We start from the raw sequence: 26,993 nt of genomic DNA, 5'->3' as shown, positions 1-26,993 counted from the left end.
TGTTGGAACCTTCTGGACGTTAGAACCAGCAGAGGAGAAGATGGGTCGTTAAGGACGGACAAATCAGTCATGTTGTCTTGTTTATTTTCTGATTAGACAAAGACAAAAACAGCAACATTTAACATTTAAGGACATTTTGTGACAGCCACATAAAGTGCTGTTCATGTTTGAAATAGTATTTTTTATGATTTTTAAGCAAAACATAAAACTTTGCTGCATTTACACCAAAAAAAACAAGAATTATTGTCATCTTTATTGATGAAATGAATGTGGATTTTCAGTGAAACAAAAAGTAACAAAGACCAGACAGGCTTTACTGTGGGCTGCACATGAAATTGAGAACTGGTACACAGAAGCCCAATATAAAATGTCAACACTGTATTTGAATGTGGTCAGAGGCGTCTGTGTCTGAAGGAAACGCAGCATCACTGAAGGTCGATCTGGAGACTCGCCGCAGGTGGTAATCAGTGTGTGGTAACAGATTCATCATGATGTCTGCCTCAGTGTTTTTGGTCAGAGTTGAACCACCGCTTTTTTCTTCTGGTGACGCTGGACGGTCTCCATGGCAACTGTGGCCTCATAGAGAGGGACGGCCTCTTCAGGCTGAGGTCTGCAGAGACGGATTAGAACCAGACAGACTGATGCAAAACCAGATTGTGTTTAATCAAGTTATACTTCCTGTGCTTCTTAAACAGTGGCACATAAATGACAAGTAGAAAAGTACGTAATGGTCTAAAATCTATTTTTAACTGTGTCAGGTCTTAAAATCAGATTTGGGCACTGAAATTAAACTAATCTTTAAATTGATTTAAAAAATGTTACCTGCACAGTTTCTTGTCTCCTCTATATTTAAAGCTGCTGTTACCAGCATTGCAATTTAGGTCACAGAAAAATGAAAATGGCTCAAAATCACGTCTTGTGACATGCTCACATTTACCAACCTGCATTTATAAATATACCGCAGAGATGAGGATTTAGCCTAACCTTTATACGAGCGGACATTCCTGCCAAGAAGTACTGAATTTATATTTCATGTTTTCATATTTATTTCAATTGAATTTAATTTCCCTGTAACCATCCATTTTCTACACACCTCATCCTGTAAATTTGGGAAAACTGAATTTGTATTCAGTATTATTAATTAGTCTGACAGCAGTATCTGCTCAGGGTGAGAATCAACACACTCCCCATGATACGATATCATCACAATACCTGAGTCACGATCGACAACACGATATTATTGCAATATTTAAAAGTACAGCTATAACAACTGAAAATTTTGTCCCCAAAGGAACATATTTATGAACATTTTGTTTTTATCTGTTTTATGATAAACTTGAAATTATTTTCATTACAGCAATGTGGGATTTTCAAGCAGACAAACTGAACAAACCAATTCAGTTGACCTCATCAGAAAAAACTGAATACCACCTACTCAACTGAAAAAGCAAAAGATTTTATTTTTGTCCTACCAAAAAGTTTAACTAACATTTGCAATATTAAGAATTTATAGGGGTGTAACAATATATTTAATGTCACAACAAAAATATCTTACCAGATTGTAACAATAACTACTGTGATATTACATGGCTAATTAATGTCTTTTATTTATTGCATTTTATTTTATTAAGGGACTGCAACTGACTGCTGCATCATGGCAGGCTACTTTTATTATATTTGATGTTATTAAATAAGGAAAGCAGAAGGACTTTTAGTTAAAAGGAAAAAAATAGTTTTATATGAACAAAAAATGCCATAGATGCCACGATAAACAGTGGATCATGGATTTTATTGTGGTATCACAGTACCTCGAGTTTTTTGTGTCCTTACATCCGCACTAATTTGTATAGTAAAAGATTGAATCAATACAATATTGCCACACAAAATACTGCAATACCCTGCTTTATCGATTTTTTTTTTCCCCCTTCCCTCGTTTCTCTGCATGGATAAACAGGAAGTTTTTCCCACTGAAGAGTTAATGAGTGTTTAATGTGTTTGACTTACCTGAGAACTCCAGCTGACATCTTCTCCACGATGTCCTTCAGAATATCTGACAGCAGGCTGTTAAGGAGGGAGTGTTTGTGCCTGATCATGTGCATAATGTTTTAGAGAACACACACTGTGAGAACAGGATACGGAGGTATCGTCCCTGCTGCGCTGATGAAGCCGTCCACACTTCGTGGTTGAGGAAAGTCACAGAGGCTGATTTTAAGTGCAGTAATCTGCAGTCTGGAGGATCCAACTGTGAAAACACAAAACAAACACACTTTTTCACGTTGAACTTTTGAATTGAGTGACACAAAATTATGATACTTTTTTGTTCAATAAAATACTATTTTTTTTAGTGTATTATAGTCTTTTTAACTGTATCACGCAGCTTTTATGTCTGACCCTGACTCACCTGCAGGTCTTTGTGGGACGTGACCCAGTGTCCCCCGACTCCCAGCACACTGATGAGGTCATGTTTGTGTGCGAGGAGCTTCGTCTCCTCCGACTCCTCCTCCTCGTGCAGACGCACTTCTCACAAACACACACAGACATGTTGCGGTGTTAAATTGAAGGTTGATCTCCCATTCAGAAGCCTAAAGACACACTGACAGATCTGATGCCTATTTTTTTACACTCATACACGTTTATCACACACAAAAAATGTGTTTACCTCCAGAGTCTATGACTATATCCACCCCCAGTCCTCCCGTCTCCTCCAAAACCACCGGCAGCAGGTCTGACGAGCTGTTATACACTGGAATAACCTTGGCTTAACACACAAACACACAGCAACATGATATCAGGAGTCTGTCCACTTTATAATGTATGTTATTATATCTCATTGCAGTGGTTGCAATTTTGATATTGTCCACAAGGTGGCAGCAGGTTTTAGACTAAGATTATTTTATTTTTTTTAATCCAATCTCCATTTTACAACATTTACTTCTAAGGAGAAAATAACAAGGTCTTATCTTGGGGGTTACATGACTCAACTGAATATCAACTCGCTGACTACATCTGTAAAAAATTATGACAAATACAATACATCCAATTTACTAACTGCTGATGTGCTGGACACTGCAATATTCCCAGCTACAGACAGACGAAGGATACACAAAGTAAACCTGAAGCACGTATTGATTAGTCCAACAGGTTTTTACTGCTGGTATGAGAAGATCAGCGAGGAAGCAAGTATGTAAGTCAGTTAGAAAGACAGAAAGAAAAGATCTCACCTACTAAAGGATCCTGAACACCTGAGGACAATATGAAGGAGAGGAGAGGAAAGGAGAAGGAAGAAGGAGCCGAGATTTCAAAAAAAGGGTGAAAGAGGATCATAAGAGCATGAAAGTAACTGCTGTGATTTTGCAGAAAATGCATTTGAAAACATTTTAGACTCCATGATATTGGGTTTACCTTTCAGACACTAGAGCTGCAACTAACATTTATTTTTATCATTGATTATTCTGTCGATTCTGTCTGTTTCTTGATTAATCAATTAGTTGTTTGGTCTATGAAATGTCAGAAAATGGTGAGAAAAAGGCCAAGATGACGTCCACAAATGTCTTGTTCTACCCACAGCCCAAAGAAACCAGAAAATATTCACATTTAAGAAGCTGGAATCAGAAAATTACTCAAACTGTTTAATCAATTACCAATATAGTCGGTGATCAATTTAACAATTGATTAATCGCTTCAGCTTTAACAGACGCTCTTAAGATTTTTTAAAAATCTTATGGACGCAAACTACAGACATCACAACGTTGTCGCATACGTACCCACACTGGGCCGAAGCTGCTCCAGGAACGTGTGTTCTTGTGGCGAGTGTGACGTCGTCAGAACCTTCACTCCGTGGTAACAGGCCAACTGGACACACATGAGGCCAAAAGACTGAGGAGGGAGACGAGACCGGGAACATTAAACCAGAGATTTACCAGAATTCATAGAAATATGACGTATTTTACGTTTTTATTAGAAGTAAGAACAGGAAAACACACTTTTTTGTTAACACATCTCATCCACGCATGTAACACTGTGCATCATAGAGCTAATCGATCCTTTCCATAAACTCACTAAAGTTTTGTCCATCAGTGAAGATTTAGGATGAGAGACATAAACTTTGGAAGAGACTTGTGAGGATGTCAGATCATAGACTGACTAAAAAGACAGTTAACTGGAACATTTTCACAAAGTCGTCCAAGATGAAATCCCTATTTCATTTGAATGATTTGTCATTTATTTTCCATGACAGATTACTTTGTAATATTTAGGAGATTAGAAGTAAAATGTTTCTCATGTACAGAGAAAAATGGTCAGTTGATATATGGTATAAAGCAAAATAAAGAACTTACTGTCTCATAAAGAATTGCCTTGATGTAGAACCTTATGTGAAGTGGAACAAAGATGCACAGTAAAATTCAGGATTATTACCACTGGCCTTAGAGACGGGCAGGTTTAATGTCACTCTGTTTGTTGTGTGAGCTCGGTGAAATTGAGAACGAGGTTCATTTTTTGTTTTGCTGTCCTGCATATGAGGACTTCAGGGATGTCCTTGATTTATGCTGACTTTGTTTGGCTGGATGAGTTTGAGAAACTTGAGTTGCGCTTTAGAAAGGGAACCTTTTTTTTGTAGCAGATTTTATTTGTCAAGCCTGGGAGAGGAGGCAGAGTATTCTGTTTAGGACTGAGCTATGAAACGGACTGTCATTTTGTATTGAAAGGAAAATGTTTGATCACTGCAGCTGTATTTAGTGTCTTATAAACCAACAAGGGTTGCACACTTATTGTGCATGACACAGAAATAAAAGGAAATCAAATCAAATGATGTACTTTATCCTCCATGCTACAATAATTGTTCAATACAAAAAAAAAGATAAAAGACAAAGAACATGCCACAATGTAAGCCTTATACATAATTACAATACCAATATTTTTAAGCAAGAGGAAAAAGTAAAATATTGATAATCATCATAATAAAAGAATATAAATCAGTGGTATTTTTACATACACTGGCTCCGTCCATGACCAGGAGTGTGTGTCCAGCTGCCATGCGAGCGTGTGTGTGTAGAGCGGTGTAAGCACAGAGGCCATCGCGCAGCGCTCCCGCCACACACACCGAGCTGAGCTTCTCTGGCTTCTGGACTGCAGAACAGAAACAGATTATTGATTTCATTACGTCCTGATGGCCTCACAATTTCTAGCTGATTGATGTCACTGTAAAATCAGAGTAATGCGATACAATTTCAGTTTTGAACTCTCCTTTATAAACTGCTCTCAAATGATTTTCCAGCAAGGACGCCGTGTTCTCTCTTGTGCAGGGCTTCAAAATGAAGACGGACAGAAACTACAGGTGACAGAGGGGCCAGTTTGTGCACTTAAGGTGCTCTTAAGCTGTCCGGCTCCTTTCAAACTGCCAGACCCACTTTATTTTAGTTTATGAGGTCAGGATGAAAGGCTGACAGATCAGCGTCACTTCAGAAAAGCACTGAGCCTGCTGTGTCTGACCTTTTTAGATGAAGAGATGTGACCTGGACTGGCTTTTATGTGGCTGACTTGTCACACTGGACATATTTTTAAAAGAGATTATTTGATGTGTGGTGGTACGAGGTATTTATCCATAGTCAGTGTATTACCTACAGGAGATGGCAGTTGACACGCCCCCAGTTTGGAGAAGCAGCAGGAGTACTGGTGTAGGAAGCTAAGCAACGTACTGCTGTGGACAGAGTCAGCAGTTAAAGTGTAAACTATATTTAGAATATCATCACTGCTTTACCTCTCAGACAAAACTTTTCCAACAGGAAACTGTTGTTGTATAAACTAAATATCGCTCTCTCCAAACCAACCAAACCCCATTGGCAAAATCAATCATTTTACCTCACAGAGCGAAGGAGCTGCTAGTCTATCGCTGCCCTCATCTGTTAGTTAGTTTTCGTTATTGTGTGACTTCTGTGTTCTAAAGGGTTAGTCTGGGTTCTCTAAAGTCACACAATAACACAAACAAACTAACAGATGGAGGCAGCAGTAGACCAGCAACTCCCGTTTTCTAAGTACTAAAATGACTGATTTTGCCAATGGACTCTGGTTTGGCAAGAAAGAGTGATATTTTGCTTATGTAACTGTGGCAGGGGGAGGTGCTCCAGTTAGAGACGCCTTACAGATATAGAGTTACCTACAGGAGGAACGCTGGTTCCGCTGTTGGTTCAGGCAGGTGGAGTGAGGCAGGCGCACACCTCGTTCCACACTGGCATGCCGAGGCCACGAGTTGCAGAAAAACTCGTAGGCTTAATGCTGTTTTTTGTGTGTGTGTTGTTGAATTGTTAATATATGTTCCCCTGCAGAGTATCAGAGGTCCATTTGCTGCTCTCGCCATGGATCATTTTGTTTGTTGTTTTTCAGGTTTTTCCGTTGTCTAGTCCGGCCTGGCTAATGAGCTGGTAGCAGGTAAAAAGAAATTGCCCTTGCGGCGGACTACTTTTATTTTTTACATTCATGTTTGTTTTGTTTTGTCTTTTTTGTCTGCTTGCTTCCCCCACAAGCCATGCCCAGTGAAATCCCAGTCAGGCTGTGAGGGCAGGCTTTAAGGTGTGTTAAACAGCGTGCTGTAAAAATATTCACATGCATAAACTCTGTGTGTGAGCGCCGTCTTAAGGATTGCAGTGCACTGGTGTGTACTGGAATTTATCCACTGTCCTATTAGCAAAACTGGGAACTAAACTGGCGGGTAAGGTAGGACGATGTGACATGTAAAACGATGATCCTGTAATAAATATCTTCTAATACTCTTTGACTGTCCTTTGTTAAGCAAGGTAGAGCAGTGAAAATGTAAATATAGTGTACACTTGATTTTTTTTAGGTGGCTAAAATCTGTTTTTCTGCTGACTCTGTCCACAGCACTACGTTGCTTAGCTTCCTACACCAGCACTCCTGCTGCTTCTCCAAACTGGGGGCAACTGGGGGCGTTTGTGTGTGTGTGTGTGTGTGTGTGCATACAGTACGCTACCTAAATAGTGTTCATCTATGTCAATGACATCACAGAGTCCAGAGCGGGAAGTGTCCAGAGGCAGAATACCTGGACAGGAAAAGTTGGTGAGAGATGAGGGACAGCCTTATTAAGACATACAGTCATTTTACAGATTTTTTACTAGAATAAAATCAAATACTGCTGCAGATTTTGTTAAAAATGTAGCTTATTTATTTAGACATGATTATATTTGTACAACACAATAATATAAAGAGGCAATAAATAATAAATGTGAATCATAACCCAGCTCTAGTTATTATAGATGATTAGTAATCAAATATCAGCAACATTTTCAAAGTCATGCATCCCTAAATGACAACCCTGACCCTACAAATTGCTGTCATGTCCTTGTCCAGTGTCCACTTAATGCATCTCCTAGATCTGATGAATTCAAAATAAATCCTACCTACAACCTCATCCTCCGGCTGGAAGAAAGAGACTTTGTCGCCCACTGCAGGAAAAAAACAAACAAAGTTCAACAGGTGATGACATGAGTCTGTGAAGGCGCACACACTACAAATCACATGATTCCTTTTGTTTGTGTTTACAACCTTGCAGGACGACCCCGGCCACCTCTCTGCCAACAGGAATTAAATCTCTCTGGATCCCCACGTCACCGAGCAACTGGAGGACAAGAGAGAGGGGGGGGTAGTTCACCCAAAACTGAAAATCCAGTTATTACTCACCCTCATGCCGATTGAAGGTCGGCTTTAGTTCTTTAGTCCACAAAACACTGCTGGAGCTTCACAGGAAACCAGCATAACAGCATAAAGCTGACTGAATTTTCATTTTTGGGTGAGCTAACCCTTTAGCCAACTGGTTCCAATTGTTAAAATTAAGATTTCAAATGTATTTCTACCATTAGAACATTTGATAATGCATTTAAAAGCTGTCTCTGGTGCAATTTTTTAAAATAATTCTTTCAAAATATGAATCAAGGCCCCCATAAACTATACCAGTACCTGCAATAGTTCACTATTTATTTCTGGTTTGATGGCTTTTTATAATTTTTGAATGCTTTATTTTAAGTAAAGCTTGCTATAACGTTACGCTACCCTTCTCATCTTGCAAAATGTAAGATCATTATCCTGTGTAGAGTGTGCACATTTAAGAGAAGTCATTGGATCCTGTTTACAAGGTGATTAATAGGTGACTCTTCAATATAAACAACAGGAAAATGTCAGCACTTTTCCTTTTTTGTCTTGTTTTCTTGTTTTGCAGCTTTATTTTACATCACATCAATTTTTACATCATGTTTGATTTAAGTACCTTGAGGTCCAGTGGGCTCAGTCCACACGCCTTCACCTGAACTCTGACCAGGTTGCTGCCTAAAACCTCTGGAAGACTCTGCAAAGAAAAAGACAGACAGACAGACAAACCATGAGGAACGCATGGTTTGGATTTCAGTCAATATAGATAAATAATAATTACCTGCCTCTCATGATCGATAATTTCAAATGTAGTTTATGCACACATGAAAGTAAGAAAGGCTAAGATGAAGTGAACAAACCAAATCTAACTGACATCACTGTGACAACAAAGACAAATATAATTAGGCTTTTATAAACCATCATCTGTCAAGTTAAATATTATTACAGACAATATTTATCAGCTATAATTTCATTATCAAGTTATAAATAATATTATAAATTTTTAAGATTCTAAGTGGTTTTGAAGTTGTGACAAGATGTTGGACAAATCTCATCAGCAGCAGTGATGTCTGCAGGTGGAGCCATACTTTCACACGTGCACGTTAGCCTGCAAAATTCAATTGGTTTTACTGATCTGTTGTTTTAGTGTCACGCCTTAAAATTGTCTTATAATGACAGAGGTAACAGCCTCCACCTGCACAGTCAGACCCCGACAGACAAAACACAGGCTCACCGTTTCCTGAATGACGAACTTGGGCTCAGCATCACTCACAGCAGCTCGGCAGTATAATCCTTTCATACTGTTAATTTGTGCGGAGAGGCAGCCAGAACCTAAAACATTAAAGTCTGCTTTAAAATAATCCTTTTCATGTGTTAATTATTTTCTCTCCTGTAGAAGGACTACTACTTCCCAGTTAGGGACCAGCTTGAGTCAGCTGACCTCTTCTTCTTCTTCGCTGCTACAATTTTTGCTTATGGTATTAAAATTGTCACAATACCGCCCTCTATTGGACGTCATAGATTACGGCATTTTAAAGGTACCATACAGCAACTGCAAGCGCCAAGAAAAACTAGCCCTTCATGACATCATTTAAACTGTAGAACCCTTTAGGATTTTTTCCCCATATATAACTAGCTTTTTTTCATTTTTAACGTCTGTGCTTCCACTCACTATTTTTCTTTAATGTCTTTATTTTTATGCACCAAAATCACCAAGGCAAATTCCTCGTGTGTGGAAATCCACTTGGTAATAAACCTATGTCTGATTATTATTTAAATTGTCAGTCTGGTGCTTTGCACTGTTAGTCTGGTTGTCTCATTTCTAAATGAAATGTTGGTATCAGTTTGTCCTGACGCCCTGAAGATTATTCCCAGAATATGAATATCATGTTCTTTCCCTTGTTAATATTGTCGTTTTTTTATTTTTATTGGGAGCAAACAGCTTAGGCTAAATCTCCTGGTAGCTTTATTGTATTTAGTTTGCAATCGTTTTGCCATTCTGGTAGACATACACGTTAGTCTTCTTTACATACTTGTTGTTTTTGGATATATTTTTCATAGAAATGTGTTTTCTCTTAATAAACGGCAGGCGGCGGGAGCGCAACTAATCCTTTTACTTCACAGCGTCCCTGATCCAAGCAAGCAAACGGCTTGTAAATTCTCGCGAGATTACATCGACGTCCAATACTTGCTACGACATCTCGCGATACGTCAGCAACGTTACCCCATTTTCCAGCTGTCCCTCAGTCGGTCGGGATTTTGGAACCACAGGAGAATCGCCGGAAAGGGGCTTGGTGATAAAACAGCACATTTCGGGAGAAGATACCACAGTATATGGTTACATAAACACGCAACGAGCTACTTTATCCAGTATTTGACGATGGAAACTGAACTATGAGGTAAGGGGAGAGTGTAGTATGTGTGGTGTGAAAGAATGTCCCTGAGCGGGCTGACGAGCTGACGTTAGCTTCTCACTGGTTAGCCTGCATGCTAGCTGGATTTCATATAGACGTTAGCGCTGCTAATTGGACATTTTTATCCAGTGTAGCTTGACAATGTCAGCCTCTAACTGTGATATTAACTGTCTAGGAAGTGTATAATATTTTTCTGTTAAACAAGATCAGGGCGACCTGAAATTGGAGGACGATGCAATCCAGCGGCTACCAACAGTTAGCCAGTAACGTTATGCTAATGTTAAATCACTGCATCTGCCCTGCAAGCCGTGACCTAACGTTAACATTGACTTGCGTTACTCGTGGTTAACCTTAGTCTTGCTAGTAGCCGGGTCGGAAACGTTAGAGAAGAAGATGGTGAATCAACAAGGTTGGTGATAGTGCTAGGGCGGACAGCGACTTTTAGGGTGGAGGTCTTCTCAGTAGCTTAGCGATTGCTAACATCAAACCAGATGCTCACAGCTGCCCATTCAGCTAACTGTCCATTCAAAACACCCTATTTTCTGTTTGAAAACCTAAAAATGCTCGGAGTCGGGCGAAGCACCATACCATAATCGAGTCCAGTGAAATAATGCAGGAAGTGAGGATGGATTGTGAAATAGTGCTTTCCTGTTACTGTAAACGCTATTTACAAAGAAGTGAGCACACTCATCCTGCATCAGGGGATGTGGAGCTTCAGCGTTTTGAATGACCAGGCTTAAAAAGACCCATCAGTGAGGACTGGTTCCCATGGTAACGTGGATGCTGACATCTCCCCGTAAAGGTGGGAGGATTGCAGATGAAAACGCTAGAGCTGCAACTGTTAATCAGTTATTAATTCATTAATAGCCAACTATTTTGAAAATTGGTTGAATAATCAGTTTGAGTATTTTTTTAAGAACAAATGTCAAAATGTTCTGATTCCAGCTTCTTGACCCTGACTTTTTTCTGGTTTCTTTACTCCTCTCTGTCAGTAAACTGAATATCTTTGGGTTGTGAGTAAAACAAGACATTTATGGATGTCATCTTAGGCTTTGGCAAACACTAATTTATTTTTTTCACCATTTACTGACATTTTAAAACAAACAACTATTAATCGATAAAATAAACAACCAATTAATTGAAAATAATCGTTAGTTGCAGCCCTAGAAAATGTATAATTACTACGGTGCTGCCATCCTGTTTAAATTATTCATTGATTCTTTGGTCCACCACCAACATTGATTCCTATCTATGTTGTTTTGAATACTTTGAAATCTCCATAAATTTGTTCTAAAGTACAAAGACCCATTTGCTTGCTATGCCTGTTTTTAATGAGCACCTCCTGTGGAACACACCCACAAAAAATACCAGCTGTTATTCATGAGAATGACAAAATGCAGCACTGTGTACCTGCCTGTTTGTTCTGCAAAGGGTTTATCTAGATTATAACAATTCATTGATTAAGTGATTAGTCAATGGGCACAACATTATTCGGTAATGTCTAACAGTTTTTTGATTAAGCAAAAGTGGCAACTGTTATGTCATTGAACAGTCTCATGTGTCTGTATCTTTGGGTTTGGGACTGTGGAACTAACAAGACATTTGAAAATGGTGCCTTAGGCTCACAGAAAGTTTTGACAGACCTTTTTTAACTAAAAAGATAGTTTGGATTATTTCAAGAGTGATTGTATAAGGTACATCGATAGTCAGTGTATCACCTACAGTAGTCAACATGCCACCAGTTTGGAGAAGCAGAGAGGAGTACCAGCACTGAGCAATCTAAGCAATGTTCTGATGTGGACAGGATCAGCAGGAGAACATGTTTTAGGGACTGAAAGAGGACTCCACCTGAAAAAATCAATTATAATCATATTTAGAATATTTCCACAACTTTACATTGCTGTCAAACAGCCTTTCCAACTGGAAACTGCTGTTATATAAGCCAGATATTGCTCTGTCTTGCTCTATCAGACTCATTTTATAAAAACGCTAATTATACCTCAGAGAGCACTCGAGTTGCTGACTTGGATGAATCTGTACTACTGACACTGAAGTTACCCAATAACACAAACAAACCAGCAGAACAACCCCAGTGACATACACCAGTACTCCTGCTGCTCATCCAACTGGAGGTGTGTCATCCACCATCTACTGCAGTTAATACGCTGACTATGGATAAGTATGTCATACAACCCCATTTCAAATAATCCACACTATCCCTTTAATGAAAAATAATCGTTAGTTTCTGCCCTATTCTATATCTTTGTTTCTATCAGTGCATAACACTGTATTCATGCCAAGTCTTGCCAAATGTCTTGCAGAAAAAAAGTTTCAGTGAAACCCTTGGTTCTTAAGTCTCTCTGGAGTCCCATTGTCATGTAATGATCTGTGACAAAAGTTTGCTTTGTCTCAGAATGACTAAAATGACACTGACTAAAAGATGCAGAATTATTTGTAATGGGTATGTGGGGGGTGCATTACCACTATTTCCAGTATATACAGGAGGAAGTGCACTGGGTGGGCAATATGTTTCACCTGTGATTTCTAACTGGTGCTCTCTGTGCAGCCTCATCGGCTTTTGCTGCTGTACAAAGCTACTTGAATCATTTGAATGGCTGAATGATAACAGCCTACTCCATCTGAATATTACTTCTGTTGTGAGCCAGCTTAATAGACTGTGTGTGTGTGGGTGTGAGACAGATCTTATACATCCAGTTTTATAGTTCAGTTAGATAAGTTAGATGTACACAGTGGCAAATTTCACGATAACAGGAAGGCACACAAATTTGTTTTAGAAAGCTCAGTTTGAAAGCTCAAAGGTTCACCAGTGAACACTAAAGTTTATTCAGTCTAGGGCTGCACAATATGATAAGATAAAAAAAAATCATAATGTGATTATTTTTGACAGATATCACAATTAGTGGGAATGATCACTTTTGTATTTTTTGTTTTCAACAAAAAAATAAAATCATGATAATGTGACATTTGTTGCTGTCTGTACCAAACAAACACTTTCCTTCGACATTAAGAACAAGGTTTGTAGGCTGGGGCATCTCCGCAGCAATACAGTACTTCATTGTATTGCTGTTTTGTCACACACTTAACCTTCATCCAAAAACTGTAGCTTCAGTGATTTGGATTAAGCCCTTGGCCTAATTGTGATTTTAATAATGTTTCAATTAATTATGTGGCCCTAGTTCAGTTCAGTCACAGTTCAACAAGTCGGGGTAGATTCTGGGGGCTGACTTTGTATTCTTGCGTCAAAGAAGCTATAAATCAGCAGCAACAAAAATCATGAAAAATTTTAATGAAACAGAAACAAGCTGCATCAGGTGTCGGACCCATGTAATAGATTTTTTTCTAAATCGATAACCCACACTTGGTTATATTTTGTAGCAAACCTAATATTTCCCTGATATAAACCCAGTCATACCATTCGACAAGGAATAAACTTTTTCCAGGCTGTGATATTGATTTGAAATAGTAGGATGAACACAGGTGTTACCAATGATTTTAATTAAGGTCCTTTTCCATTTAGTGTAGCAGCCAACACGCACAATGGCAACACCCTGACTCTCTTTTACCTGAATGGAGAGAACTTTAATCAACAACATTGGTAACACCTGTGTTTACTCCATGATTTTATGTCAGAATGGCTGCTGTGGAAAATATCTGTATTTTGGAACTCAATGTTGGGATCACATGGCTGACATGACCTTAAAGCTCCCCTGCTCACATGTGTTTTCACTTATTTTGTCTCAACAGAACAATTCTCAGTGTTCACAACAGTACAAATGTAAAAACGGTGCAGCATTCTTACATTATGCAGTTAATTACCATTTTATTTTTGCGTTGTGTGACCCGTCAAAGGAAGGTTTCCTCACAAGAATCAAAGTTAGCTGCACTAACAACAGCCTTTTGGGATATTTTGGTTCTGTGAAATGCCTTGGTTGTTTAGTTTGAGGGCTTTTTACATTGATACTTACCATGAAGTATACCATGAATTGACTATTTTGCCACTGTAACCTGCTCAAGGTTAAACAACAAGTCACATGGTGACTTTATGTTGTGTTGATATTTTCCTTGTACTGTGAACAAGAAGATGACTTCATGGCCCTAAAATGTCCCAGCGCTGTGCTTCAGTTTCAGCTTGTTGCCATTAAAGGCTTGATATCAGTTTTGCATTGTGATAGAGCTAACATTAGCTGTGGAGGCTGCTGGGATGGGAGCAGGGAGCTTCAGCAGGGAGGGTGGAGTGGTACAGGAGGAGCTGATGGAGAGACTGCAGTAGTAAACCTGTGTGTGCATGTTATGTGTGTTTGTGCGTGCACGCTGGGTGGATGGGTGTCCTGTCACCTCTCAGGCCTCTCCACTTGACATCAGTGTGATAAGAATGTGTTTTGAGGGAGAGACGCAGAGCTGAGGGTCAGTGTCAGAGGGTGTGTTGATGGCCAGTGTTTCTTTAGTGTGAGTGAGAAAGAGGGGGCTTGGGGAGTGTGTGTGTGTGTGTGTGTGTGTGTGTGTGTGTGTGTGTGTGTGTGTGTGTGTGTGTGTGTGTGTGTGTGTGTGTGTATTGAGGGTGTGTGTTAAATTCAAATGCTTGTGTTTGTGTGTGTGGGAGCATGTAGAGTGAGAATGCTGGTGTGAAGAGGTTGCAGTTATTAATATCAACACCATTGTTGTCTAACTATCCACACACACAAGATGTAATCAACAAATAAAATACATTTTCTTAAAATTAGGTCAGAAAATAATTCTAATTATTTTTCCAATTAATCTGTTAATGATTTAGTCTAAAAATGATAAGAATGATGAAGAGCACCCTTCAGATTTTACCACAGTCACAAGTGCATTCTTGAAAATCTTGACATCTTTCAAAGTTGAATTTACAATGATATTAAATGGTGGCAACCAAGAAAATATTGACATTTTGCATTCTAAGTCAATGAATAACTGATTTGCTTTCAATCAACTAATTGATAAATTGACTCATCATTTCTGCTCTACTTCAGACTAGAACAATGAGGTACCAGCAGACTGAACTGAATGTGAGGTCATTTTGTGACACGTCCTAGATTTCTGGGTCCATTTTTCTGTTTGATGGTCCTTTGTCTTATCCCTGTAGCCAACCTGCCTGACAAATTGACATTATGTCATGTTCATATTTACAGTAAAGACACAGTGGACGTGGCTAATAGAAGAAAAGCCAGAAAGCGGAAAATTGCTGATGTAGCAAGCAAAGGTTGAAAATATGGAGGAAAAGATAAATCAGGAATTGCTGATTTATAAGAATTGTAAATATTTACTTAAGCCTTTAAGATTTTAATCTTGCAACATTTTTCTAAATTATGCCCTACTGCCAAAGAAATCTCTCCAACGTGATTTAGTTTTGGCTCAGTATGATATGAATTAATTAAGAATGAATCTCAGTGGATCTCAAGTTGTTTCTAACAAAATAAAGGTGGTGAACAAGTCAGAAAAACTAACTGTAGTAAATGTTTGTTTATTGTAGAGTGTTATTCTGTTTTTCACTTGGCATGGATTTAACTGGCATCCGTAAGTTGATTTTATATATTAGGTGCATAGCTGAAATACGTAATGTATCTTTGCATTACCCAATGTGTCCCTTTTCCCCTCTACATCAATGATAAAAAGGTTATTTATGAAGCCTGGTATTTGCAGATTAATGGTTTCCAAGAATCATATTTGCCATGTCCTTACTAGGAATTTGCTGTGTTGAATGCAGCATTAGGAATGTGCTTTTGATTTTAAACATGCTCCAGTGTCCATAAATTTCCTGAGTATTTTTGCACTACCTTGATTGAGAGCAAGACTGTTCACATAGTCACAGAGGGAACGAAGTACAAAATTAAGTCAGCTTGAGGGTGATTGGGAACACCAGAAACATCAACTCCAACACCTCAGCATCTTTTTGAAATGCACTGCACAACTCAGAGTAAGGATATCGAATATTATTAGAATATTACAGTGTATTTTTAAGTGTCCTGCATTGTGACGTCCAGTGGACAGAGCATTAGTTGGAGTGCGGTTTTCACAGAAGAAGGGGTCAGTAGATGAATGCGGGGAAAGGACAAAGAGACAAGAGTGTCTAATCTCTATCATGTTTTGAAGCTGCCCATTGTGTGTGTGTGTGTGTGTGTGTGTGTGTGTGTGTGTGTGTGTGTGTGTGTGTGTGTGTGTGTGTGTGTGTGTGTGTGTGAGAGGGGCTTAAACTGGCATCTGCCACAAGCCTTGATAACAGACCAACACTCTAGTTACATCCCAATGCTCTAATTATCCAGACTAATCCCACAAATACAATACATGTACACAGGGAGAACAGAGAATAAAACCCTCAAGTACACACTGATGATGACAAAGGAAATTGATGCATGATGGCTCCCACAAACAAACTCAAATTTATAGACTTTTCATTAAAGTTTAAATTAAGTTTGCTGCTGGATGTATAATCGGTGCCAACTTTTGTATGATTGTAAAGATGAAAACTTCAATATGATCAGCAAATTAAAGAAACTGATATGATGGTGATTATGTTTGTGCTATAATGAGTTCTGCAGCTCCACCAAGGTAAGGTCAGGCTATGATTAAAACAAAATATGTCAAAGTGAGCAGTGAACTGAATACAGGGAGTGACCTGGTGAATTCTGTTGGTAACAAAGGGTGTGATCGTTCTTGCAGTTAGTTTGCTTTGGTCTGAGGTATTGTGATAAACTGGTGCTCGTAGACAAAAGTCACTTTGGTTCGCAGGCAGTTTATTTGCTGGAAAGTGTTGGCAACATGACATCTGACTGGATGTTGGCAGCATGAGAAATAAAAGTAACTTCTTGTTCCAGCTCCTGGAACTTCACCCAAGGGTAACACATTACTCTCCGCTGCAATTAACCTCTGTGGTGTTCATTCCAGTCAGGAATACATGAAGAACTAGCTGAATATGAGGCCTGCGATGCCAAAAACCCAGTGTATGTTTGGGATAATCTATTTGTAGTCAATTCGGACTGTATTTGTTGTGATTTGAAGCCTCTGGAGTTTGAATGTATCATCTGAGAAAATAAGAGTAACAAAAAGAGGAAATGCTCCACAATTTCATCAAATGAAACAAAGTTTAACGTAGTTCAGCAGCAGTTTGATCACTCTTGTTCCTTGTTTAAAGCCTGCAAAAAAAAAAAAAAAAATCTACTGTAGTTGCTCAACTGCTTCAATGTCGTCTCAGTGGCAGCCGTGAAAGTGTGTGTCTGTGTGTGTTTGTGTAGGGTGGGCTTTGTTCGTCTGACCTAGTTAAGCTGGTTACTTTGTCCTCCCGCTCTGATGATAATGAGACACACACATACACACACACTACTGCACTCTTCAATAGACCAAGGACAATTTTATACTGGAGAAATAGTCCCAGCGAAATGTCCATAGCAATGTTTGACAACTGTTTCTGAAAAGAGACTTTAAGTTTTTTTGAAGGTTTGTTCACCATTGTTATATTGTGGTGGTGGCAAAAGACTCAGAAATGAAATATCTTTGAGTTTCATCAAATAAAACGGATGCTGCATGCCAAGATAATGCAAACCGTCTGATCTTCAGGTGAAATGACCCTTTAACTGGGTTTCAGCTCATCCCTGTAAGAAAGCCAGATTTCTGTTTACACCACACTGGAAAAAAAGTCAGCAGCCCACACTTACACCCACACACCCTCACTAAGTACTTGTCTGTTGCAATGTGTGTCAGATTATTATGGGTTGTCTGCTGGCCACCAGGATACAGAGGAGGGAGGCAGGTCTGGATCTGATTAACATACCTCTGCTCGAGCAGAGCAGAGGTATGATACACACACACATTTATATATGGATGTGTTATTGTGGGTTTAAGGCACTGTTCTATTTCAGATTTTTTAAAAATAGATTTAAAAATATTATTTAGATGTTAACCTTCAATGTAATACATGTTTTAAGCTTAAAAACAATCTGACAAAATGTAAAATTATTCAGAGATGTTTTTGTACATCACTGTGATTTTTTTCAAATCTTAATCTTGTCAATCCAAAGAATTTTTTTTTAAAAGTAACTAGAGTTTACACTTGTAACTATTTTTCCTTTTGGGCTGCAACTTGAAATCTTTTTTTTCCCCCCCAATTAATTGATTAGTTGTTTGGTCTATAAAATGTCCTCAAATGTCCTTTTAGGTCCACAACCCAAAGATATTCAATTTACTGTCACAGAGGACTAAAGAAAACAGAAAATATTCACATTTAAGAAGCTAAAACCAGAAAGGTTTGGTCTTTTTTTCTCAAAAAAATTACTCAAATTGATTAATACATGAATCGTAACAATCAATCAAAATAGCTGGAAATGAATTTGATAGTTGATTTATCGATTAGCCTAATCATTGCAGCTCTAATTTTCTTAGGTGGGTGTGTTGTTTTGTCTGTCTGTTTAGATATTTCCTCCAACAAAAACCTGAATGTAAAAACACTCATCTAAATCCCTGTTTTATGTCTTTTAGTTTGTTACTTGCCCGTTTGTATCGCCTGAAAAGAAACAGTGACTTTAAAAAGACTCCAGTGGAGCTTTTTACGGGCCAACAGTAGAAAACTGGTGTTCACTGTGGTCAGCTCCCAAGTGAGAATGTGTGTAAATGAGTGAGTGTGAAGCAGAGCGGTTTTTGAAAAACAAGCAAGTATGCTCCGGCAGCCTGCCCTGCATAAATAAAGGTTTGCTGCCCTGTTGACATGCACGAGCATGGCTGACATGCTTCAGCCCCCTGTGGACCAGCACTAGTCTGAACAGCAGACTGATGCAGAGTTCTTTTGCATTGTTCTTACAGACAAATATAAAATATGGAATTTAAAACACACTGTATGCCTTACTGTTTTTGTGTGCTTTGTGTTTTTGTGTGCGCAACTATCATTCCTTCAAACTTTTAAGGTACAGCAGCCGTAATAGCTCACTGGGCTGGTGACCAAATAGAAATTCACAACTTCAGCATCAAAGGACAGCAGAGTGGAAAATTAACTCTAGAAAATCATTTCCTCTCTGACTGGCTTTGTCTACTGTATCAGCACCTTTGGCAGGTGACCGGACATCATTTGCTCCTTTTTAATGTGCTGTTAAGCAGCTTCAGTCGTTGGGTTGCTGACCGCAGTGACTGAAGCCCCTTCGCTATGAAAGCATTTTTGTGGCTCACCAGTGAAATGTTTTTTGTGGAGTCGTTACTGAATTATTTGTTACGTCTCTGCATTATTGAGCAGTTGAATACTCAATGAGGTGAGCTGAGATTGATCAGATAAACGCCTCATCTGTTTTTCTAAATGTGTTGTTTCAGGTGTTGTGTAGTGCAGAAGACTGAGTGAACCATGGCACAGTTCCCCACCACATTCACAGGTCAGTATAAAGATAGATATTCTGAAAGCTGATGTTGATATTTTCATCTCAGAGTTGACAGCACATTGCTCCATTAACCCACCATAATTTTCCACTGGTGCATTAGACGACGAGCTGCAGCCTCTCATTAATCCACTTTCATTTTCCATAACCAGTTTTACATCTTTGAATCACTACCACCACCACGAATATCAAAGTAAATGTCAAGTACATCAAATTACTTTTGAGTGGAGACAGAGTTAAGTCACAAGAAAATTAATTTATCATACATGAGGCCTTAGTAGCAGATGTAGCAGGTATCAAAATAACAATTTCCAAATTGAAATCTGTGGTCATTTCTGACAAATACAGTCTGGAGGCAGACAAACAGACGGAGACTAAAGCAGACTGACTCCAAAATGCTTAAAAACCACTCAGTGTGAGATTTTTCAGACAGACTTTTCAGATTTGTAACTGTTAGAACATATTGCCTCTGTGTTGATTAAGGACCACTTAATCAAACCATTGTTTATCAATGGAACATAATGGAAAAAATGATCAGCTAGAAACAACATAAAGGCTTAACTGATGTTCCAGAGAATATGCAATATTATATTAAAATATTGATACCATCAGTTAGGGTTGTAACAATACAAAAACCTACGATAATACCACAATAAAAAGTTCACAATATGATAAGAACAAAGAAAAATGATTACTTGAAAAAATGCCCTTTATTAAAAAATGAATCACGTGTGTATGGCATTTTTCACCTTCAATTTAAAGTGCTTCCACTTAGCTTCTTTAATAAAATAAAATAGTAGCCGGTAGCCGGCCATGAGCAATAACACACACTCACACACTCACACACCCCCTGATACATCACATACTCACCTTTTCTGCTTTTAAATGGGTGTTAGTATCACTGTTGTTTATTGTTGTTGCTATCAAGCACTGAATATTATTTGCTATCTTTGCCTTTTTTGTGTCTTTTTCTTTTTTAATTATGCAAAATAAAACTGAACTAAATTAACCTATGCCAAAAATTAGCATGAATTGTCTTTGGAAATGAAAGCTTGAATCATTATGCACAATTGCAAAAGAAAAATAATGTAACAGTCAGTAGCAGTCCCTGAATAAAATAAAAATAATCAAAATAATAAGGTGATTAAATGTAATATTGCAGTACAATAATGAGAATTTTTTTATTTGCTGTTTTATAGTATTAAATTTATCATTACATCCCGACTGTCTACTTATAGTATTGGACAGGTATAGATAGAATTACTATTTAGAGTGTAACTGTATCGATAAAATATGAATTACAGTGAAAAGCTCATGACCAATAATTTTTCATGTCATTTTTCTGATTTTTTTTTTTTTTCTTGAAGAACATTGTGGCAGAAAAATCGTAGCTGCATATGTAAAGACAACTGAATAAGCATCTTTTCTAAAAGCAGCACTATTTCGAAATAATGTTTCTGTCAGCACCAACCGTACTTCCATTTAAAAAATGAGTCAGCATGATTCACTTAAATTGTCAGTTAATGGTACAGGAAGACGTTATCAGCTGACACTAAAGGGAACGACTGCCCTGATTGGCTAGGTTTCTGATGAACGCTGATGTGGAATCTAATTAAATTGGTCGAGAAAAATATGGCAAAGTGGAAACTGGGCTGTTAGTAGAGCAGAGAGGCAGAACGACTGGCTAATTATCGAGTAAGGCAAGCCAGACCAATAAAGCTGCCTGGAGTTAGTTTGTTGCTGGCTCTGGTTTTGTGGCATCTCCTTATTGTCAAACCAAAAACACAGTCTTGTTAAGTTCTCTAGATCCTTAGGATAATTGTAAAAACCAAAATAATCTGTCAGATAGTGATGGCTCTATTAAATTCACGTGTGACTGAATCATAGACTGTCTTGGTGTGTGCTGAGCTTTCAAAGGAACCACAACAGTCAGACTCAGTCCATCATCCATTCATCCTTTTTTCTTTACTCATCAGTCTGAGTTGACACACTTAATAAGAGTCGTCTTACAGGAAGTGAAACTCATGACTAACACATTCCTCTCATACCTCCCCTTTCTCCCACTGTCCATCTGCGTCTGCCTGTGTCTCGGCCTTCGGGTTTGCTTTCTGATCTGTAACTGTGTGTGTGTGTGTGTGTGTGTATGTTTTGTGGGTTAGGTCCAGATGTGTTTCTGATCTCAGTGGATGAGAGAGCCAAACATGATCAGCAGTTTCACAGCCTCTCTCCCACTGCCGGGGGTTACATCACAGGTAACAGCCTCTCTCTTGCTGCCTCTCTTTCTTTAATCTACACACCGCGCGCACATCAAAGTGTATGGTTACGGTCAGATGAGGACATGAACAAGTGTCAACAGAAGTCCTATATCAGTTCTTTGTACACAGGCTTTTTCCAGTACAAAGGCCTAAAGAGATTCCTTTAATATCCCTCCTTCAAAGTGAACCCCAGTTTTCTCTGTTTGTGCAGATGATGTAAATTATTAGTTTTTCTGTCTCTTCCTCTTTTTAGTTTCATAACCTTTAAATTACCCATTAGGTGTAAATGGGCGTTCTGCTGCTTTGATATAATTTTGCAAAGTTAAAAATAAAATTAAAAAAAGTTTGAACAACACTGAAAATTAATAAAATTGTTTCTGATTAGGCAAGTGGTAGTTTTTGCTATGAATCTGAAAAAGTTCTATTTTGTCACATGAATTTATTATTTCTTAAGTGGACAACAGCATTTATACTGTTGTATTAACTCAAACACATTTCATACTTAATATATGTCAGTTAATTGAGGTTTAGCTTTCTCTGCTTGGTCTTAAGTGGCCGTTTTCTCACATTATTTTCCTATTTTTCTGTTAAGGTGACCAAGCCAAGAACTTTTTTCTTCAATCAGGACTGCCCCCTCCCATCTTGGCCCAGATCTGGTGAGTCACATAACCAGGAAGTTACTGCGAGCTCACAGACTGACAGATATTAAAGGATTTATTAGAGGATTTATTGGCAGGCTATTTCAGGAATTGAATATGCATTAATATTCATAAGTATATTTTTATTAGTGTATAATCACCTGGAAATAAGAATTGCTGTGTTTGCAGTACATCGGAATGAGGCCTTTGTATGTACAGAGGTCACGGGTTCTCTTCCAACGGTCATGTTGCACTTCCATGTTTCTATAGTATTAGTTTTACAGCCACAGGTTCTAGTACACATTTCTGCATCTGCAAGCTCACTGCTAGATGCCACTAAAATCCAACACACTCGTCCTTTAAGAGCTCAATTCACTCATTTCATTATTTTAAAAAATCACACGATGACAAAGTTGCACACTGTTTTGTTTTAAAGCTTGTTCACACTATTTCTTCTTCAGGTTGTGACAACTTTTGTTTTGTTTTGCAATGCATCACTCTTTCGCGTTTTTCTCTGTTCATCTTTAAGGGCTCTGGCTGACATGAACAGTGATGGACGTATGGACATCCACGAGTTCTCCATCGCCATGAAACTCATCAAGCTGAAACTCCAGGGTCACCCTCTGCCCCCTACGCTTCCTCCCAGTATGAAACAACCCCCACTGCCTTTACCCCCACAGACCGGTTTTGGTAAGTCACATACAAATATGTATTATACTGTGCGCATGTGAAATAATTGTTTTATGTTTATGGCTGCAGGCATTCTGTCAACCTGCTTTGTTTTGTTTAAATCATGCTTGCTTTACATGCAATTTTAGGTCGTGATAGAGTCTAAATATTGACACTGATCATTTTAATTTAATTTTTCTTCTGCTGCACTGCTGATAGATTTATACAGACAAAACACTGCCCACAGTTTGATGTAATAACATAGATGTAATCTCTTGCTATCAGCTCATGTTGCAGCTGCTTTTCCTCAACGTTCCATGATGTCTTGTTGGGCCTGGAAAAAGGCGACGGTGAAACTGTGTGTACTGGCAAAACATTGCAGGAGTATTTTATAAGCATGACGTCACTCTTCCTTTTCCAGAGGTCATTTAGGAAATGTTTGCTTACTCTCTTTCAGTTTATTGCACCTTCAAGGCTGATCAATGAAGTTATAATGCAAACACAGTAAAGAGATAATGTTCCCTCTCATTTTGCACTGTAGCTCTCACACCCTGTTTATATGAAGATTATAATGTCTAATTCAACATTAGAGAAATATTGATGGCAGCTGTCTCTGATCTCTTGCTCTCATGCCTCACACGTCTTTTGACAGATACTGCACATGTACCTAATAATCAGGTTTTTTGTGTATCTGTTCTCCAGGCATGCCCCCCATGGCTCCCATCTCAGCTCCTCTTTCAGGCGTGCCTCCGCTCCCCCTGCCACCTCTTCCTGTCGGAGTGTCTCCACCACTGGTCTCATCTGCCCCGCCTTCCCTACCCCAGCCCATCGCCAACGGAGCTCCTCCCACAGGCATTATGCAGCCCATCTCAGGCTTCTCACACCCGGGTAACATACATACCATAACGACATAGGAGATGGTGGTGTGTTGAAATGTTCATGTTGTGTCTCCAGGAATTGTTTGTACAGGCAAAGGTCTCGGTTCTAAGTTTCTGTTTGCACATAATGTACCCCAAGTAACATCTCAGTATTTTGTAGTGAAGGGAAGGTTGAACTTTTTATAAGAGGTAACAAATCTAGCTGAGAGCCAGATTTAACATCTTTTGAATTTAATGTCAAACCATAAAGTAATTAGACAAAATGACATGAAATTAAAATGTATTCACTGCTTGATTTTAAATGAAGAAACTAAGAATTTGACTACAGCCGCTGACTAAAATGTACTCTTTTCTGCCTATTTCAGCTCCCTCTGTCAACAAGTCATCCTCATTTAATCGTTCAAGTACGAAGTTGCAGAAGGGGCCGTCCTTGGACGCTGGAAGGTAGGACACATATCAAAAATGCTTGCACCATTTTGACTGAAAATTAGTTATTAAAGTTAGAAAAAGTGTGGCGAAAACTGTCACAACTGCCTTTATTTTCTGTTATTCTTCTCAGTGTTCAGCCCCCCTCTGATTGGGCTGTTCCTCAGTCCTCCAGGCTGAAGTACAGACAGCTTTTTAACTCCCATGACAAGATGATGAGTGGACACCTCACAGGTACTCACACACACTAACATGTCATTATTTGTGATCATTCTTCTGTCGTGTTTACCACAGTGTTTAATGTGTTTGGTGACTTTGGCTCCTCTACCTTCAATGTGCGTCTGTTCTCCAGGTCCCCAGGCTCGCACTATCCTGATGCAGTCCAGTCTTCCTCAGGGCCAGCTGGCCACAATATGGTCAGTACACTGAAATTTAACCATTGCCACATGCCTTACACTGTAGCCTACACAGTACCCTGACTTGAACCTTGACCCTCCCTTTGCCTTGATCTGTTTCATGGTTGTACACACCATCTCCTCCAATGTCTTCTCTCAGCAATATCAGTTAAAATAACTATTCAACTTTATTAATTCCACCTCCAACATTGTCCACAGTTTCAGTTGCCAGTGTTTAAAGTACAAGAAGAAACTCAACACAGGGGCATAGAAACACCTCTGGCAACTAATGTTTTAGTGGTGTATCTGCAGAGCAACACAGACACACCAGCACAGAAGTATAAATTCCCACAACAGTGCAGACCACTTGCGTAGGCCACAGCGTAGGCTCAGCATAGAGCCTAAGCAGAGCTATAAATCAGCCTTTAGAATGCATTAATCTGTAAAATATAAAATGTGTTCCATCTTTTCTTTTTAGGAGCCTATCAGATATCGACCAGGATGGAAAGCTAACAGCTGAGGAGTTTATCTTAGCCATGCACCTCATAGATATGGCTATGTCAGGATTACCGCTACCACCTGTGTTACCACCAGATTACCTCCCACCCACTTTCAGGTAAATACTGTAACCAAATACCCTGTTAACTGACTAAATGTAAAATTGTTTGTATCTGTTTGCATTTATATTGCACTGATGATTTTATTAATCTGACAATCCTGATAATGTGTGTTGATCATTTGTAGTGTTTTTATTGTGTGACTGTATTTGTTTCTTTGTCTTAAAGGCGTGTGCGAAGTGACAGTGTTCAGTCGGACCAGAAGAGCGTCCAAGAGGAGACAGAGGAAGAGACGGAGAGCACTGTGGAGAAGAAACTACCAGGTGACTCATCCTGCACATGACATCATAATACTGGTCTAACTGGGACACGACCTGCCCTACCTACGTTGGTGTCAAGACGAGGACTGCAATTTAAGATTTTCATTATCAATTAATCTGGCTAGAATTTTCTCAATTAGTTAGTTAAATTATTTGTTTGGTCCATAAAATGTCAGAAAAATGATGATTAGTGTTTCCCAAAGCCCAAATGACAGCCTCAAATGGCGCAATCACTATTTTTTCCCCATGTATTAAATCTCTACAAATGTTAAATCATAGCTATTGTGCGTTGTTAAGGTGAACTCCCTTTGTGTCCCCACAGTGACGTTTGAGGATAAGAAGAGGGAGAACTTTGAGCGAGGAAACCTAGAACTGGAAAAGAGACGTCAGGCACTGCAGGAGCAGCAGAGGAAAGAGCAGGAGAGGCTGGCAGCACTGGAGAGAGAGGAACAGGAGAGGAAGGTAAACTCCATAAACTCAGCTCATTTCCCAATGCCACACTGTGTGCATTCAGAATTTGAACTGGTCATGGTTTATGGCTGGTGTGTAAGGCTGTAAAATATTTGCATTTATAATAGCCACAGTGCCGTCATTGTAACGGCCACAATATCCCGTGTCTTTGAAATGTATCAGTAAGGCAGTTACATTTATGATGAGTGTTGAAACTTGGATGAAATGAAAATGCATTTGAATGACCCAACAAATGATAAAGTTCTTTGTTCTGCCCGCTCAGTTTTGTGTGCTCATGTTTCAGGAGCGCGAGCGTCTGGAGCAGGAGAGGAGACGACAACAAGAGCTCGAAAAACAACTGGAGAAACAGAGGGAGCTGGAGAGGCAGAGAGAAGAGGAGAGACGCAAAGAGATAGAAAGGAGAGAGGTATAAAAGAGAAGAAAAAAATATGATTACCACCTCTGTGCATTTTAATTGAAGAGTTATGGTTGAGTTGACGTGTAACTGCTGCATACTTGTAATTACATCTGCTGCAGACAACTTAGAGGCCTTTCACTGCTCGCCACCTTCCTCTCTAAATCTCAGCTCTGACAGTAAAGAGTCCAATTTACACTGCAGCAGATGGTCTGTTGAGTATAATGAAGTGTGTAATATATGAACATAAAGTGATTTGAGTATGTTACTTTGAAATGCAGTTGCAGTTCTTTGAGCTGTAATGTTCCGTAGTGAAAATAAACGTAACTTTTTAATGAGTGTGTGTGTACGTGTGTGTGCGCTTCATCTCCTCCAGGCTGCTAAGCGTGAATTAGAGCGCCAGCGTCAGCTGGAGTGGGAGCGTCAACGTCGCCAGGAGCTTCTGACTCAAAGAAACAGAGAGCAGGAGAGTATAGTGCTGCTGAAAGCCAGAAAGAAGACCCTGGAGTTTGAACTGGAGGCCCTGGT

General features: G+C 39.1%; 2 protein-coding genes across 6 annotated transcripts in view; one reads left to right on the top strand and one right to left on the bottom strand.

Annotated features, from left to right (window-relative positions):
• Positions 1-67: 67 nt before the first annotated feature.
• cryzl1 (crystallin, zeta (quinone reductase)-like 1) lies at positions 68-9,122 on the bottom strand. Of its 4 annotated transcripts, none has more exons than XM_084736294.1 (13): positions 8,891-9,122; positions 8,276-8,353; positions 7,558-7,630; positions 7,413-7,457; positions 6,986-7,054; positions 4,994-5,127; positions 3,765-3,876; positions 3,222-3,242; positions 2,660-2,758; positions 2,402-2,520; positions 2,137-2,242; positions 2,005-2,050; positions 68-610 (listed from the first exon to the last, which is right to left on the bottom strand). In XM_084736294.1, the coding sequence occupies exons 1-13, from the start codon at positions 8,954-8,956 to the stop codon at positions 514-516; spliced, it is 1,065 nt and encodes a 354-aa protein (XP_084592420.1). In that variant the 5' UTR covers positions 8,957-9,122; the 3' UTR covers positions 68-513. The 4 variants fall into 4 exon arrangements, with proteins under 4 accessions (XP_084592420.1, XP_084592422.1, XP_084592423.1 ...); XM_084736296.1 differs by having other exon boundaries at positions 2,402-2,517; positions 8,891-9,121; XM_084736297.1 differs by lacking the exon at positions 3,222-3,242.
• A 765-nt stretch (positions 9,123-9,887) lies between these two features.
• The window catches only part of itsn1 (intersectin 1 (SH3 domain protein)), a 101,179-nt gene continuing 84,073 nt past the window's right edge, over positions 9,888-26,993 (top strand). Inside the window, exons 1-14 of one of the 2 annotated variants that reach the window (XM_084736468.1) lie at positions 9,888-10,055; positions 19,401-19,459; positions 21,622-21,714; positions 22,310-22,373; positions 22,885-23,045; positions 23,727-23,912; positions 24,268-24,346; positions 24,462-24,562; positions 24,681-24,744; positions 25,202-25,339; positions 25,509-25,603; positions 25,923-26,062; positions 26,355-26,477; positions 26,842-26,991. In XM_084736468.1, coding sequence (XP_084592594.1) covers positions 19,432-19,459; positions 21,622-21,714; positions 22,310-22,373; positions 22,885-23,045; positions 23,727-23,912; positions 24,268-24,346; positions 24,462-24,562; positions 24,681-24,744; positions 25,202-25,339; positions 25,509-25,603; positions 25,923-26,062; positions 26,355-26,477; positions 26,842-26,991 — 1,422 coding nt within the window. In that variant the 5' untranslated portion in view covers positions 9,888-10,055; positions 19,401-19,431. Of the gene's footprint in view, positions 10,056-19,400; positions 19,460-21,621; positions 21,715-22,309; positions 22,374-22,884; positions 23,046-23,726; positions 23,913-24,267; positions 24,347-24,453; positions 24,563-24,680; positions 24,745-25,201; positions 25,340-25,508; positions 25,604-25,922; positions 26,063-26,354; positions 26,478-26,841; positions 26,992-26,993 lie in introns of those variants that run through there. The other variant, XM_084736467.1, reaches the window with a different exon arrangement.

Source organism: Lutjanus erythropterus, chromosome 14 (assembly GCF_056507025.1).
Source record: "Lutjanus erythropterus isolate fLutEry1 chromosome 14, fLutEry1.hap2, whole genome shotgun sequence".
Taxonomy (NCBI): Eukaryota; Metazoa; Chordata; class Actinopteri; order Lutjaniformes; family Lutjanidae; genus Lutjanus; species Lutjanus erythropterus.
The sequence above is the reverse complement of the archived record's forward strand: the minus strand, read 5'-3'. Positions and strand labels throughout refer to the sequence as shown.